The sequence below is a fragment of the Trichechus manatus genome, unplaced genomic scaffold (genome assembly GCF_000243295.1).
Source record: "Trichechus manatus latirostris isolate Lorelei unplaced genomic scaffold, TriManLat1.0 scaffold00159, whole genome shotgun sequence".
NCBI lineage: Eukaryota > Metazoa > Chordata > Mammalia > Sirenia > Trichechidae > Trichechus > Trichechus manatus.
In genome coordinates this window covers 1,758,423-1,774,428 of record NW_004444095.1, presented here as the reverse complement: position 1 = coordinate 1,774,428, position 16,006 = coordinate 1,758,423, and the positions used below count along the sequence as shown (strand labels likewise).

Below are 16,006 nucleotides of genomic sequence, written 5' to 3'. Positions count from 1 at the left end.
CAAAGGACTAATGGACCACATCTGCCACAGCCTTCACCAAACTGAGTCCAGCGCAGCTAGATGGTGCCTGGATACCACCACTGACTGCTCTGACAGGGATCACAATAGAGGGTCCCAGACAGAGCTGGAGAAAAAATGTAGACCATGCTATAAACAACGGAGTAAGGAAGAAGATGAGAGTTTAGTGGAACACACTTCTGGGTTACAATCTCTGCCATTTGCAAGTTTAATGGTCTTGTACAATTGATCTAATTTCCCTCAGTTTCAGTATCTGTAAAATTTGATGATACCCTTTTTGCAGGACTCAAATATTAGGAAAATGTGTCTGAAAAGCACAGTGCTCGACACATGGTACACATTTAGCAACTGTGGCTTGTTAATATCATTTGAGCAGTTAATATCATTATAGTAGTGTGCTGGCATTTTCAGCACAGCTATGAATTTTAGCAGCATTCTCTTATCTTTGCGTAGACATGTGGTGTTGCTGGAGTTTTCTTTCTTTTTTTTATTGTGCTTTAAATGAAAGTTTACAGATCGAGTTAGTTTCTCATACAAAAGTTTATACACACACTGCTGTGTGACCCTAGTTGCTCTCCCCATACTGTGACAGCACACTCCTCCTTTCCACCCCGGATTTCCCATGTCCATTCAACCAGCTCCTGTCCCTTTCTGCCTTGGGATCTCACCTCGGGATGAGAGCTGCCCATTTAGACTCATGTATCTACTTGAGCTAAGAAGCACACTCTTCACAAGTATCATTTTATGTCTTATAGTCCAGTCTAATCTTTGTCTGAAGAGTTGGCTTTGGGAATGCTTTTAGTTTTGGCTAACAGAGAGTCTGGGGGCCATGTCTTCTGGGGTTCCTCCAGTCTCAGTCAGACCATTAAGTGTGGTCTTTTTACTAGAATTTGAGTTCTGCACCCCACTTTTCTCTGGCTCTGTCAGGGACTGTCTGTTGTGTTCCCTGTCAGGGAGGTCATTGGTAAGCCGGGCACCATCTATTTCTTCTGGTCTCAGGCTGATGGAGTCTCTGGTTTATGTGGCCCTTTCTGTCTCTTGGGCTAATGCTTCCCTTGTGACTTTGGTGTTCTTCATTCTCCTTTGCTCCAGGTAGGTTGGAACCAATTGATGCATCTTAGATGGCCACTCACTAGCTTTTAAGACCCCAGACACCACTCACCAAAGTGGGATGCAGAACATTTTCTAATAAACTTTGTTATGCTAATTAACCCAGATGTCCCCTGAAACCATGATCCCCAGACCCCTGTCCCTGCTACTCTGTCCCTTGAAGTGTTTGGTTGTATTCAGGAAATTTCTTAGCTTTTGGTTTAATCCAGTTGTGCTGACTTCCTTGCTGGGGTTTTCGTGTTTGTTTGCTTTTACATTTTTTCATGTTAAGTTTTATTTGCATGGAGGGATATCAAAATACTAATATTTATTTTACCTATTCTTTCATTTTTTCAGGATGATTATCACCTTCTTACAGTGTGTTTTTCTCACACTACTTAAGAAACATATACTAAAGAATATTTTAAGTAAATTTAATTAGATTTACTACAGCTGACTTTTCAAGCAATAATATTTGGCCCTGAATAACTAACCTATCTTTTAACTAATAAATTCACACTGCAAATAAATGTAGTGAGGTAAATTGTAGAAATTCATCTTCAAAATGGTCTTTCTAAAGTGATTTATCAAAGGCGCATGTAATTAGAGATCTAGTTCTGCAAAAATGTGCCAAGAGAAGTAACCACAAACAATTTAGAACTAAATATGGTTTCTTAGCCCATTGCTCTCTTTCTATAGGACCAAGAGTAAATCTCCTCCAGGTACCTAAACTCTTAATTATTTCACTGAATGATGAAGAGATGACAATAGTTAGGACGGAAACATTTCTATAGAGAAAAAATGATGTGACCTTGCAATGTTGGTTTATCAGAGGACTAAAGCTAGGGCTATTTAAAGAACAAAGCCCTAACTGGAGGGAGGGGCAGGTAGGGCCAGTGCCCTTGGTGATGTGTGTGTGGTGGGGTGGGGGGGGCGCCTCTTGAGGCAGGGTGCCAATTAGCAGTTTCTATTGGCCACAGGGCTGGATTAAGGCATGTGAGGGCCCTAACCACTGATAATCTGTGGTGCCCCTCCTCTGCTTACTCATGCATTTGAATGGGATATGTGAGTTATGTATATACGTGTGTGTGTGTGTGTGTGTGTGTGTGTGTGTGTGTGTGTGTTAGCTATCCATGGTGTAACTTCTTTTTAAATGTGAGTATAATATTAGCGATTGAACACAAAAGTAGAGTATGCCATTTTAGTGGAATGAGATGAACTGGATTATACAACTTTTAGTGGATACAGAGTACTAAGATTTTTACTACATATCACATTTTCTACAAAAAGAATAGTCCACATATTCTACAACAAAGAAAATGAGCCAGTGAACTTAGTTGTTTCAACCATCAATGTATAATTCTGTTGGTCTCCCGCAACGAATAACTGACTTTCACCAATTTTGCTTTGAATGACTCATACTTCAATTTTGATGCTTGTTTCATAATAAATGCTATAATTATAAATGAACAAATGAAAAGATGTCATAAAGGAAAATTTAATGATCAGAAAACAAATATTTCAGAAATTACTATGTTTTATTTTTAGATAGATCTTTTATCTTTAACATGTTATAATTAAAAACATTTCTTTCTGTTCCTTGCTCTTACAAATTTTTCAATGACTTCATCACAATTAAGCTGCCAAGCAATATCTACTTTCATAAATAATAAGGATAATGAATCAAGTCTTTCCTGAATCATTATCGTACGCTGAGGGTTTTTGAGTCTCTTTAGTGACGAAAATGAGCGTTCTGTTGTGCAGTTTGTCATCATTAATGTTAGGAATATGCATAAAGCAATTTCAGCATTGGGAAATACACAATGTATTTCATCTTCCATTATGGAATCATGCATTCCTACATAATTAAAATTTGTCTTTCCTGAATCTGTAAACTTAATTCTCATGTAAAAATGAAATTGTTGCACTTCTCTGTAAAGGTTCATATTTAAGTCATCGGGATAAGCCTGCAATAATTTCTTGGATGCCTTCATGCAGTCTTCATCAGGTACACCCACATTGTTTAAGAAAGAAAATCTATTTGATAGAACTTCACACATTTTTGCCCTTCTTTTCATGCAAGATTCAAGTGTGTCAATGATGGTGTAGTATGTGGTTATGTGAAATTGGCCTCCAACACTTAATACTTCTGGAGCACTTCCTTCATTTACTTCTTTCTTTCTAATGCATCCGTGATGGTGAGCTGCTTGATAATCAGTATTTGGCAGTATTTGTTGTGTTTTCAAAATTTTCAAAATCTGCTCTTAAAGTATGTAAGTACTCTGTGAATGACTGGTAGATATCTGTGCATGTCTTTAAATTTACTTTTGAATCTTGGAGAGCTTGACTCGTCCGATGAAAATGCTGCAATATATTATTCCACATAACCAATATAAACACATACTCTAGTGTTTGCATTTTGTTGGTAATGTTTTAGCTTCTCTTTTAGTATCTCCTTTTTGTGTCTTGTCTTCAGCAATATTTTCTAAGGCATCTAGAATCTGAGTATATGATTCCAGGATTGCCCTTGTTGCTATAGTATGCACTTCCCAACGTGTATTAGACAGACGTTTTAATACTCGATCATTGCCTAAATAAGTTTTAAGAACTGCCCATTGGTGAGTAGAGGCAGCAAAAAATGTGTAGAGTAACTGAAGGTATACCTAATCAGTCTGAAAGGAAAAGGAATATTTAATTTTTATCATATACAAAATTTATAAAATGTACACTTTATTTCTTTGTGGAAGTGTTCAACTTCCATAAAGGGAGATGTGTACATAATTGATGTAACAATAACATCAAATTTGTTTTGTGATTCATAACAATATCAATCAATTTCTTAAAAGAAAGTCAGTCTGAAGGGAAATTGAAAATAAAATACATTTATATAATTTTTATTATCTAAATATTCATTTAATTTATTTCCTTGAGGACTTGTTCAATTTCCTAACATGGAGATACATAAATATTCTGATAAAATATAAATGTAATGCTCTGATAAATGCCCTTTGTTACTTTCTTAGAAGATGAATGTAGAAATACACTCATTGTTGCAAAACAGAAACATACTTTGCACGATAAATATTGAATTTTGAGTCCTCTTGATGTGCCTAATAACTCATTTATTAGCATATATAGAGCAATATCAATCACTGTGCCCTGTTAAACAGACAATGAAAAATGAAACTCACTTGATACATAAATTAAAATTTTTCATGTTAGATAAATCTTAATATTTCCAGTATTTTTTGGAAGTTTGCTATTTAAGTATTACATTAAATTATTACCCATATTAGTATTATATTAAATGTATGCTAGATTGCATCTGCATGTATGCCAAACATATTTTAAAGTTAAAGTTATAAATATTATTGCTTACAAAACTTAGGACATAACTCTGTACATAAATGCTATACAGTTAAAAACTTGATTGAATTCATTGCAATAGTTGACTTCTTTGAGATTCCTCGCTTTTGTGCGTCATCTGGGACTGAAGTTCCCACTGGTTGTTTACTAGAATATGTGCAAGAGCATACCTTTGTGTTTGTATTATGGCAAAGAGCATTGCTAGCCCTCCTGGCTGGAGTTGCTGGATCAGCAGACGTGAATGTACAAGATGGTTCTCTCAAAATGGATCAAGATCTGTTATCTATTAATGTAATCCGTCCTTGCCCAGTAACCCCCGATGTTGGATCCAGTTGCATATCGGGGGAATGTAGCAAGAGTTAGACTGACAGCCCACCCCTACCTCTTGTTTATTAGAAAGAAATAGTATACTCTCAAGAGACCTGCTGAGATAAGGAATTTCACTTACACGGGAGGGGACCATAGGAGAGAGATGTGAACAAAGGTATTGAAGTGGTAGGGGCCTCAGCTTAAACAACCTTGCACGTGGGTGCCCTCTTGATCCTGCATGAACTTTATTTCCGGCTGGCATATTCTCATGCACTGGAGCTGGTGTAAATTTCACTTAGTGCCCTGCCAGTTCCCTTCTACTGCAGCACTCACTTTTCCTTGTGTCCTGTCTGCTTGGCATCTATGGGTCTTTGCTTTGGATAACTGGTGCTCCTGTTTTGCTGATGCCCTAAGCACGTGCTTACTTTGCTCATTGGGTAATCTGTCCCAGATTGACCGTCACAGTTTCCATCACCAGCTGTGAGAGATCATTCAGCAATTTAACACTAATTGCCATAAGGCCTATTTTCCGTAGTTAGGCCCCTACTAAAGAGAGAATATTTTACAAATACTGTGGACATTTCCGTTGGTACACTACCCTTTCCCTCAGCCCGCCTAGCAAGCACCTGCTTAGAACTTGGAACTCTAATTCTCTGGCTGCCGTATTGTCAGGCATGCTGCAGTTTCTGTTTGGCTAAACTACATCTGCCAATGAAAATTTCATGAATAAAATACTTGTGTTCCTTCCCTAAGGGAATTCCTAGTCAAATGCAGTCTCCTAACCCTGTCTATTTTCCAGTGCCTTCTGAATATTAGCATATATTCTTTGTGAACTTTGCTATTATTTATTTGTGATTAGAAGCTAGAGGACAGGAGAGAAGGGTGTTAGAATTAAGCATGGCTATAAAACTAAAAAACTGGTAAAATTATTAACCATTTATGGTCATTTTTGAAGATATAGAATTTATACTAGGGCTACACTTATAAATAATTTTAAAGGATGACAGACATATCCCCAACCTTCACAGAATACACTCTGCATTTGAACTTGTTACAATTTTGCAAGACTTAAAAAAAACATTTTCAGAATTCTTTTTTTTTATACATGGAGTTAATTAATAGTCTTAGAAATTTTGGTTTATTTCTTGCATAATTAATTATTATCCGTAAAGACTCTGTGTGTGTGTGTGTGAGTGCATATGTGTATTTTTAGTCCTTAATTTAACATTCCCATTCATTTGTTTGACTTAAGGCAGAAGCTAGAATACAAAATTATTATGGTTTCTCCCCATGTAAGCTATGTCTAGTAAGTTTATTTTTGCCTGAAACCTATCAGTTTTCAGAATTTTAAAAAGAGGAGTTTCTGGTAAATTTTTTGGTAGCATAATCTTATCTTCTACTCACCAAAAAAAAAAAAAACTATTAAATGTGAACTCCCCTTCATTTTTTTTTAACCTTCAATGAAGGATATATGCACTATTTGTATTGGTATTATTTCTTCGATCTCTTTGCTTATCTGTAACACATAACGTTGGTGACAACCCTCTTCATGTAATTTTCTCTTCACTTGGCTTTAGAGTTACCACACTGTCTTGTTTCCGCCCCTCCTGCTCTCTGCTCCTTCTCTCTGTCTTTTGTTGGTTCATCTTTCTTCTGTTATCCTGTAGAGGTAATTCTGGCCTCAGTTCTCTTCTCTCACTCTGCAAGTATCATTGTGACAGAAGAGAGACCTTCTGTGCTCACTCTATCTAAAATAGAGCCCACAGTCAGTCTCTCTAATCCTTACTCTGTTTCATCTTTCTTCATAGCATACATGTATATATACATATGTATATACATATTCACACACATACATTGTGTATGTATTTTATATATACTTATATATCATAAGTGTGTGTCTAAGGGCTGGAAATTTGTCCACCTGGTTGAGTGGTATATCCCAGGGTCTGGCACATAGTGGACTCTCAAAATTATTTGCTAAATATATTGAATGAAAGAATGAAAGGGATATCTTCCGATGACACACTTTGCTTTGTGATAACATAAGAAACATTGTTGTCAAATGCAAAAAATTTACTGTATAAATACCATGAAAAACTAATGTAATGTCAAAAGCATCAAATATAAATTATCTGTATTCTGTGTCAGAGGGACAAGTTAAATTTGTGGGACTCTGAGGAGAAGTTTATCATTCTATGCTCAATGAGTGAAGAAGAAATGAGAAGTGGGGGTGTTTAGAAGAAAGACTGAGTTTTTCTGTGGTAGCTTTCCATATTCATAGAAGTTGCTTATTTATTATGGGAAACATAGTCTTTCAACCTCTCCAGGGTTATTCTTCCATTAAAACTATAAACCAAAATTAAGACCTATTTACTTCAAGTACAATGATTTTAAAGTGCCTAATTTGATGTCCCACATTCAGGTACCTATAATTTAAAATATTTATTTGTTTGCTAAAACATTTGTATCTGTGGTCTTAGTTCCCTAGAGGACAATTAAATTACGTAAATATTCTGTCAAAGAAGAGAAATACCAAAGAAATGGAATTTTAGTTGAAAAGAAGCCAATGGAAAGATTGATCAGGTATAAATCAATTGCAATTAATCATGAAGTGTTTTCTTAAGCTTGTAATAACCTATACATAAAGATGTAAAATTTTTTAAAATACTAATTAAAGTAAATCATCCAGAAGAGGAATAGACTTTGTATTTAACTCTAGAAAATTATTAAATTAGAAAAAAATTGTACCATGAAAATATTCAATTGTCTGCATGAACAAATGTCTCTTTTAATGAACAGACTAATTCAATACCTACAGTCTAAAAATGCAACAGTATGAATTTGCCCATTCAACAAATTTTAATTTAGTACCTACTATATGGTGAGTCAGAGTTGACCTGACGGCAACAGGTTTTTTTTGTTTTTGTTTTTTTTTTAATGTGCTAGTCGGGGCCCTGGTGGCCCAGTGGTTAAGAGCTATTGCTGCTAACCAAAATGTCGGCAGTTCAAATCCACCAGCCGCTATTGGAAACTCTAGGGGGCAGTTCTACTCTGTCCTATAGGGTGGTTCGCTGTGAGTTAGAATCGACTGGACAACAACGGGTTTATGTGCTAGGCACTGCCAAGGATAAAATGAGTGAACAAGGTATATATATATGGTCTGTTGTCATAGAGCATAGGTCTAGAGGGATGCACAAATTCATTGGTGTTGATTGTGGATCCAAGTGAAATGAAATCCTTGACAACGTCAATCTTTTCTCCATTGATCATGATGTTGCTTATTGATCCAGTTGTGAGGATTTTTGTTTGCTTTATGTTGAGGTGTAATCCATACTGAAGGCTGTAGTGCTCGATCTTCATCAGCAAATGCTTTAAGTCCTCTTTGTTTTCAGCAAGCAAGGTTGTGTCATCTCCATATCACGGGTTGTTAATGAATCCTCCTCCAATCCCAATGCCTAGTTCTTCATATAGACCAGCTTCTCGGATTATTTGCTCAGCATACAGATTGAATAAGTATGGTGGAAGGATACAACCCTGACACACACCTTTCCTGATTTTAAACCACTCAGTATCCCCTTGTTTTGTTCAAACAACTGCCTCTTGGTCTATGTACAGGTTCCACATGAGCACAATTAAATGTTCTAGACTTCCCATTCTTCACAATGTTATTGAAAATTTGGTATGCTCCACACACTCAAATGCCTTTGCATAGTCAATAAAACACAGGTAAACATCTTTCTGCTATTCTAATGCATTCAGCCAATATCCATCTGACATCAGCAATGATATCCCTCCTTTCACATCCTCTTCTGAATCCGGCTTCAATTTCTGGCAGTTCCCTGTCGATGTACTGCTGGAACTATTTTTGAATTATCTTCAGCAAAATTTTACTTGCGTGTGATATATATTATTCGATAATTTCTGCATTCTGTTGGATCACCTTTCTTTAGAATAGGCACAAATATGGATCTCTTCCAGTCATTTGGCCAGGTAGCTGTCTTCTAAATTTCTTGGCATAGACAAGTGTGCACCTCCAGTGCTGCATCCATTTGTTGAAACATCTCAATTGGTATTCCGTCAATTCCTGGAGTCTTGTTTTTTGCCAATACCTTCAGTGCAGCTTGAATTTCTTCCTTCAATACCATCGGTTCTTGATCATATGCTACCTCCGGAAATGGTTGAATATCGACCAATTCTTTTTGGTACAGTGACTCTATGTATTCCTCCATCTTCTTTTGATGCTTCCAGCGGCATTCAATGTTTTTCCCACAGGGTCCTTCAAAATTGCAACTCTAGGCTTGAATTTTTTCTTCAGTTCTTTCAGCTTGAGAAATGCTGAGAGTGTTCTTCCCTTTTGGTTTCCTAACTCCAGGTCTTTGCACATTTCATTATAATACTTTACTCTGTTTTCTCGAGATACCTTTTGAAATATTTTGTTCAGTTCTTTTCTATGGCCATATCTTCCATTCACTTTAGCTATTCTACGTGGAAGAGCAAGTTTTAGAGTCTCTTATGACATCCATTTTGGTCGTTTCTTTCTTTCTTGTCTTTTTAATGACCTTTTGCTTTCTTCATGTATGAAGTCCTATCATACATCATGCTAACACCAATAATGTAGTCTATGGCAGTGAAGGGGCTAATCAGACAACTTTGTCTATTATCAGTATCAGTGAATATCACAACTGAAGTCCCTGGTCCTCAAGTGTAAAAATAGAAAATAGTGCTTTATCTTAGATAAACAAATACACAATGAGTATTAGTAACACTGCTTAAAGTTAACTCATCATTTTACATGTGTAATGTGCATGTATATAATTTTAAATGTATAATTTAGCACATTTGCATGGAGCTGAGCTTGGTAACTTATGGTATACATGCAAGCACACAATGTATTTGGAAAAATGCAGTTATAATTTTCCTTTTCTTAAATCATTTTCACCTTGCTAAGAATATGCTCTTTACTCCTTTAGAGCAATATATTTTTATTTCCTCTCTTAAAGTACTTTTTATAATTTATTTTATTTTTGTTGTTGTTGTTGAGTTGTTTAGAATATACACAGCAACACATCATGCAATTCAGCAGTTTCTACATGTACAATTCAGTGACACTGATTACATTCTTCAAGTTGTGCATTCTCATCTTCCTTTTCTGAGTTGTTCCTCCCTCGTTAACATAAACTTACTGTCCCCTAAGTTCCCCTGTAATCTTCCGAGTTGCTGTTGTTAATTTGATCCCATATAGATAGTTCTTAAAATAGCATAATTCTCAAGGCAGACATTCTTTACTAGATAAACTAAACTATTGTTTGGTTTTAAGAAGACTTCAGGGATATATTGGTTTAAGGTTTAAAGATTATCTTAGAGCAATTATTTCAGGGGTTCATCTAGCCTCCATGGCTCCAGAAAGACTGGATTCCTTGAGAATTTGAAATTCTGTTCTTCATTTTCCCCTTTTTGATCAGGATCCTTGAAACCATGTAACCAGTCATGTAATCAGTCAGCCACTATATCTTAAACTTAAGAGACATTTTGCAAATGGGACATTTAATGGTAGATTTATAGTGACTGCAAACCTATGAGAAATCCAGTGCCTAAAGCGAGATGTTTCCCATTCCTGATCTGAGATCAGAGCTGTTTCTACCTCTACCAAAGAATTATAGTCATTCATTCTTGGTAATGAGTACACTTTGCAGGAATGATGCCTGTACCTGGTGTCTTAGTCATCTAGTGCTGCTACAATAGAAATACCACAAGGGGATGGCTTTGACAAACAGAAATTTATTCTCTCACAGTTTAGGAGGCTAGAAGTCTGAATTCAGGGTCCCAACTCCAGGGGAAGGCTTTCTTTCTCTGTCAGCTCTGGAGGAAGGTTCTTGTCATTAGTCTTTCCCTGGGTCTAAGAGTTTCTCAGCACAGGGACCCTGAGTCCAACGGACACAATCTACTCCTGGCTCTTCTTTCTTGGTGGTAGGAGGTCCTCCCTCCTCTCTGCTTGCTTCTCTCTTTTACATCTCAAAAGAGATTGACTCAAGATACAACCTGATCCTGTAGATTGTGTCCTGCCTTGTTAACATAACTACCTCAAATCCTGCCTCATTAACATCATAGAGGCTAGGACTTACAACACATAGGTAGTTGCATCAGATCACAAAATGGAGGGCAACCACACAGTACTGGGAATCATGGCTTAGCCAAGTTGATACACATTTTTTGGGGACACAATTCAATCCATAATGCCTGGTAATGGGTAGTAAAACCACAAAGCAGCAGTTCTCCAAGAGTGAAGTGGTTAAGCTCCTGTTCTAAAAGAACTGAGATTTGCACACATACCCATTAACACACAGGGTTGAGTCTTATTATTATGGACACTTTTGACCAAAGTTGTCTCTTGCCTACTGGTATTTATTTTAATAAGTACTGAAGAAACAGCCCCTCTCAAGAGCATTTGAGGAATACCCACAAGTTGCAAGATGCCCTACTATACAATTTGAGACTACAGTAATTTGGGTTCATGGCACTCCCTGCCCTGATGGGCTGAGAGAGAACAGATATAAATACAGTATATCAGGAACCAATGGCATGAAGACACATACACAGAGCAGAGCTGGGAGTCTATGAGGTAGGTGAGGGAGGAAGAAAGATATGGGTTAATTAGGAGTTGCTATCTGGGGAAGATTGCCAAGGCCCTGACTGATGCCTGATGTTGATTAATCAATATTCTATCCTAGTGGTTAACAAGTGTTCCGTCCCAGAAGTCTTCTGTAATACTTAACTCCACTTCCTTCAGCTTCAATTTATGCTCATTTCTTTTGTTCTCTTTTCAAGAGAGCTAGACAGCAGCCAGTCTAGCTGCTGAATATAACAAAGCACTTTATATTCATGTATCTAACGTTGTTTTTTTTCTATCATGCTTCAGTCCTCTCCAGACATGGGAAAACAAACAAACAAACAAAAATTAATTTAATCTTTCCTCAAAAGGCCTATTTAATTTGACTGGTTAATAGTTAATAAGTTTTGATACTGTTCTTTAAGTATTTACTCTTTGGAGAGAAATTTAATAATTTCAACAATGATACGGAAAGAATTATTTGATTTCTATTTTGAAAAACAGTTTTGGATCTGAATCCCAAAAGAAAATCTTGTTAAAATAAGAAGTTTGTAGGATAAAGTGAACATTAGTATTACCAAGATTATTTAAGCTAACAATAGTTTTTATCCATATTAATTGTATGCATAAATTATAACCCATTATTGCATTTTAATTTTTTGAAAAATAGTATCTATGTACCTATATAACAGTATTACAATATAATTCAACAAGATTTTGGGTTAATTTTTTGTTTATTTTAGTGCGTTTCATAAAGACCTCTATTTCTTTCCTGTGCACCAAAAGCTACTTTTTCATGCCCTTGTATTCCATGCAGAAATTGATCTGCAATACATGTGGAGTCTCCAAGGGTATATTTAAATTTAGTAATTTTATTGCTAACTGTGAAGTTAATCTGCACTGTATGGGTTCTTTTCCCCAGGAAACTGAAGTAGCAGTTCAAGCTAAGCAGCTGGATGTGGAAAGGATTTTGTCTAAAGGAGAGCATTTGTACAAGGAAAAACCAGCCACTCAGCCAGTGAAGGTAATGAAGCAACTTCTAGCAATATCCATTACCTCATAATAGATTATGCTTCCCCTTTTGTACATTTGCCATTGACGTGGTCTATTTGTAATCAATGAAATAACTTGTAAATTAGGATATTTTGATCAAAAAGACAGCTCTGCGATACGAGGCAGAGCTGTCTTTTTGATCAAAATATCCTATTTATATATCGTGATCTTAAGGCTATTAACGAGTCATTGCATCAAAGGACTTGTTTCTGTCCTGGTGTGCTGCCATCAATTCAAAAAGTAGTCCCACCTTCAAGGTAGATTAAATTCTTTGGGGCTTTATTGCTTTGCTTGCCAGCCTTGATGTTTTTTCATATTGTTTGGCTTAATTCAAATCAAGCTACTGCATCATACTGTCTGTCTTCAAGAGCTGTAAAGAATCACAATATGGTCTGTGACCTTTCTTTTCTCTGTTGCTCTTTCTTATGAAAGGAAAAATCAGCATTCGGGCTTCAGTATTTTATTGGGTCAAGAATTTGTAGTGAAATGTCATGTAATTGCTTCTCTCTCTTTGGTAAAAAGCCAGCCTGGGAGAAAGCTTTCTAGTTCTTTACCCTCTTTCGTGTGCATTTTGAAGTCTGAGACACATTTATTCACAGGTTATTACATGAGGAGAGAAATGGAAAGTCGGGTCAGTTTTCAAGAAATGGCTTATCAATGGCTTCCATTTGCAAATGAGAGTGCAGCGATAAATAAACGTTAGGTATAAGTTACCTTATTTTCTGTACCTGACCAAAATTATAATGGCTCCCATTATGATGAAAGTTCCCAGGAACCTGTAATGGTGGCTGTTTATTGATCAGTCCTGGTTTCTCTGGCTAATGTTGCAGGCTGAGATTTAGTGAGCCTCACCTTCATGTTTAAAACTGCTCTAAAACATTGCAGGTCAATAACCTCATCATATAGAACCAGTTTGTCCTTGCAAACAACATTACCATGACTTACACTCTGTCTCTCAGGTCACCGCTTAGTTTCCCTTTTGCTTGGCCCGAGACTCATTTCTAGGAAATTGTTTTCCTTACAGTTTACAAGGGACTTTTCCTTTGGTAAATTTCAAGTTTTAGCCTGAACATTATGCCCAAACACCAGATACTGAAAGACACTGGTTTCTCTGTAAATATCGCTATACATTTATTCTGCAATACATTATCCCCACTCCTAAAATCCAGAGAAAACAATTTTATAAACTAACAATAATATGTTTAGTATTTAGAATTGGAAATCTTAGAGAAAGTTCCGAAAGCAACAAATCTCAGGATTTTCTCTGATGCTCTAAAGAAAGCCAGTCCCCAAGCAGATACTCCCCTTTCTTAGTTGACAGGGTGACTGTCTTTGTAGGCAGCAATGAAATGGAGAAATGGGTCATTGCATAGGTCTAGTTTATCTACTCTTGGTTGATCCTCAAAGACCTTATATTTCATATAACAATGAGCCAGGCTTTGCCATCAATTGTTACAGATTACAAATATGCATTTAATGTGGCTTTCACTCTTGTACTTTTACAAAAGACAGAGGGAAAATTTGTAACTAAAATAGATGAGAAAAAATTTGCTCTCATTTTGTATAAAATAGTCCAAGCAGTTGAAGCTAGTTTAGTACACAATCACCCACACCTTCAACTCTTGGGCCACTTTGAGATCAGAACTGGGACCTGCCGTGCCTAAGCATATCTATTTTTTACTGTTGCATTAGTGGTATAAAAAGGGGAATTAGCTTTCTGAAATAAAAGGGAGAACAAAAAGATATCAATGCCCTTTCTCTTTCACATTCTTTAAAACAATTTTGTAAGAGTGCCAGGTGGCACAAACAGTTAAGTGCTCGACAACTAGCTAGAAGTTTGGCTATTTGAACCCACCCAGAGGCACCTCAGAAGAAAGGCTTGGTGATCCACTTCTGAAAGGTCACAGCCTTGATAACCCTATGGAGCACACAGTTCTACTCTGACATACATGGTGTCTCCATGAGTTAGAATTTGCTTGATGGCAACAAACAACAAAAACCATTTTGTAGCAGTTAGCACTGTTCTTTCCTTCTTTTCTCCCACCTTTCTTCCCCTTTTCCTCTCAAGTCAGCTCATTTGGTAGAAGAAGAAATTAAATGAAAACTCATTCCCATTCTAATACTTCTCCCTTGGGTTTGGAGAAGAATAAACTTATCAAGTTAATAGTGGCAAAAGGAAAAGATTGATTTGGGAGATTTTGAGGGAGGAGAGGAGAGATGACTCACACGCAACTTTTGAAATGAACCAAGACCTTGGAAACAACTGAAGATTATCTGGGGTTTGTGGTAGCCTGAACATGAAAACAAACAAACAAACAAATCCGTTGCGTCAAGTTGATTCCAACCCGTAGCGACCCTATAGGACAGAGTATAACTGCCCCATGGGGTTTTCAAGGCTGTACACCTTTAAGGAAGCAGACTGCCACATCTTTCTCCCGCTGAGCAGGTGGTGGGTTCTAACTGCCGACCTTTTGGTTAGCAGCCCAGCCTTAAGCACTGAGGTACCAAGGGCTCACTAGCCTGAACACTAACCAAAAAAAACTAAACCCGTTGCTGTCGAGTCAATACTGACTCATAGCGACCTTATAGGACAAAGTAGAACTGTCCCATAGGGTTAACTGTTAGCAGCTGAGCGCTTAACCACCGTGCCACCGGGGCTCACTAGCCTGAACATTAGAGGCTCAAAAACAGCCTCAGAGTTTAGAACATGGAACCCAGAAATACAAGGCCGAAAGCTGTGAGGGCTGTTTAAATCTCAGCATGGATCAAAAACCTCTATTTAAAGGTTAGGGATGATTTTTTTTCTTGAAGATCTATTGCTCTGATAGTAAATGAGCAAAGCTGTTTTGCAACTTTGATTCCATATATATCAAAAAATTTTAAATGTGCTATTCCTAATGCCTCTTCTCACGAACTCTTAGCTTTCACTTCCCTTAATAGAAGGGAAAAGGATCTGAATGACCTGCGGTGTATTTTAAGGAGAGAATTCATTTTTGCTTCCTGGGGAAGGAACGTTAGGAAACTGTAACAATCACGAAGAAAGTGATATTCTTAAAAAAGAGCCGGTATTTAAATTGATGATTAGTATTTCCATCAGTTACAGACACTCTAATTTAGGACACATCAGAGAATAATTCTGTTTCTTAGGAAATTGACTGTCTATTGGCACCTCCACATTCTGCATTAGACAGCCTGTCTGTTCACATCCCACACTTACCTCCCAAGCTCTGTCCTGATTGGAAGCCAGGCTTATCCCTGCTCAATTTCCTTCCTTTTATGTCTCTTCTTTACTTCATCAGCTTCTCTAGGCTTTCCTTAATTTTCAAAGAAGGTAAAATATTAGTTTCTTTTTTAATCTCTGACTCACCAACTTATTTCTTATGTTCTTTTTTTTTTTAATTCTACATTAGGTGAAGGTTTACAGAACAAATAGTTTCTCATTAAACAATCAGTACACATATTGTTTTACGACTGGTTAACAACCCCACCACATGTCAACACGCTCCCTTCTTGGCCTTTTTTTTTTTTTTTTTTTTGGTGAAAATATACATAGCCAAAGATATA

At 36.8% G+C, this 16,006-nt stretch overlaps 1 protein-coding gene across 1 annotated transcript in view; it reads left to right on the top strand.

The window, feature by feature from the left end:
* Positions 1 to 16,006, top strand: part of DMD (dystrophin) — a 2,372,918-nt gene that overhangs the window by 1,565,585 nt on the left and 791,327 nt on the right. Inside the window, exon 49 of the mRNA XM_004386236.2 lies at positions 12,312 to 12,413. Coding sequence (XP_004386293.1) covers positions 12,312 to 12,413 — 102 coding nt within the window. The remainder of the gene's footprint in view (positions 1 to 12,311; positions 12,414 to 16,006) is intronic.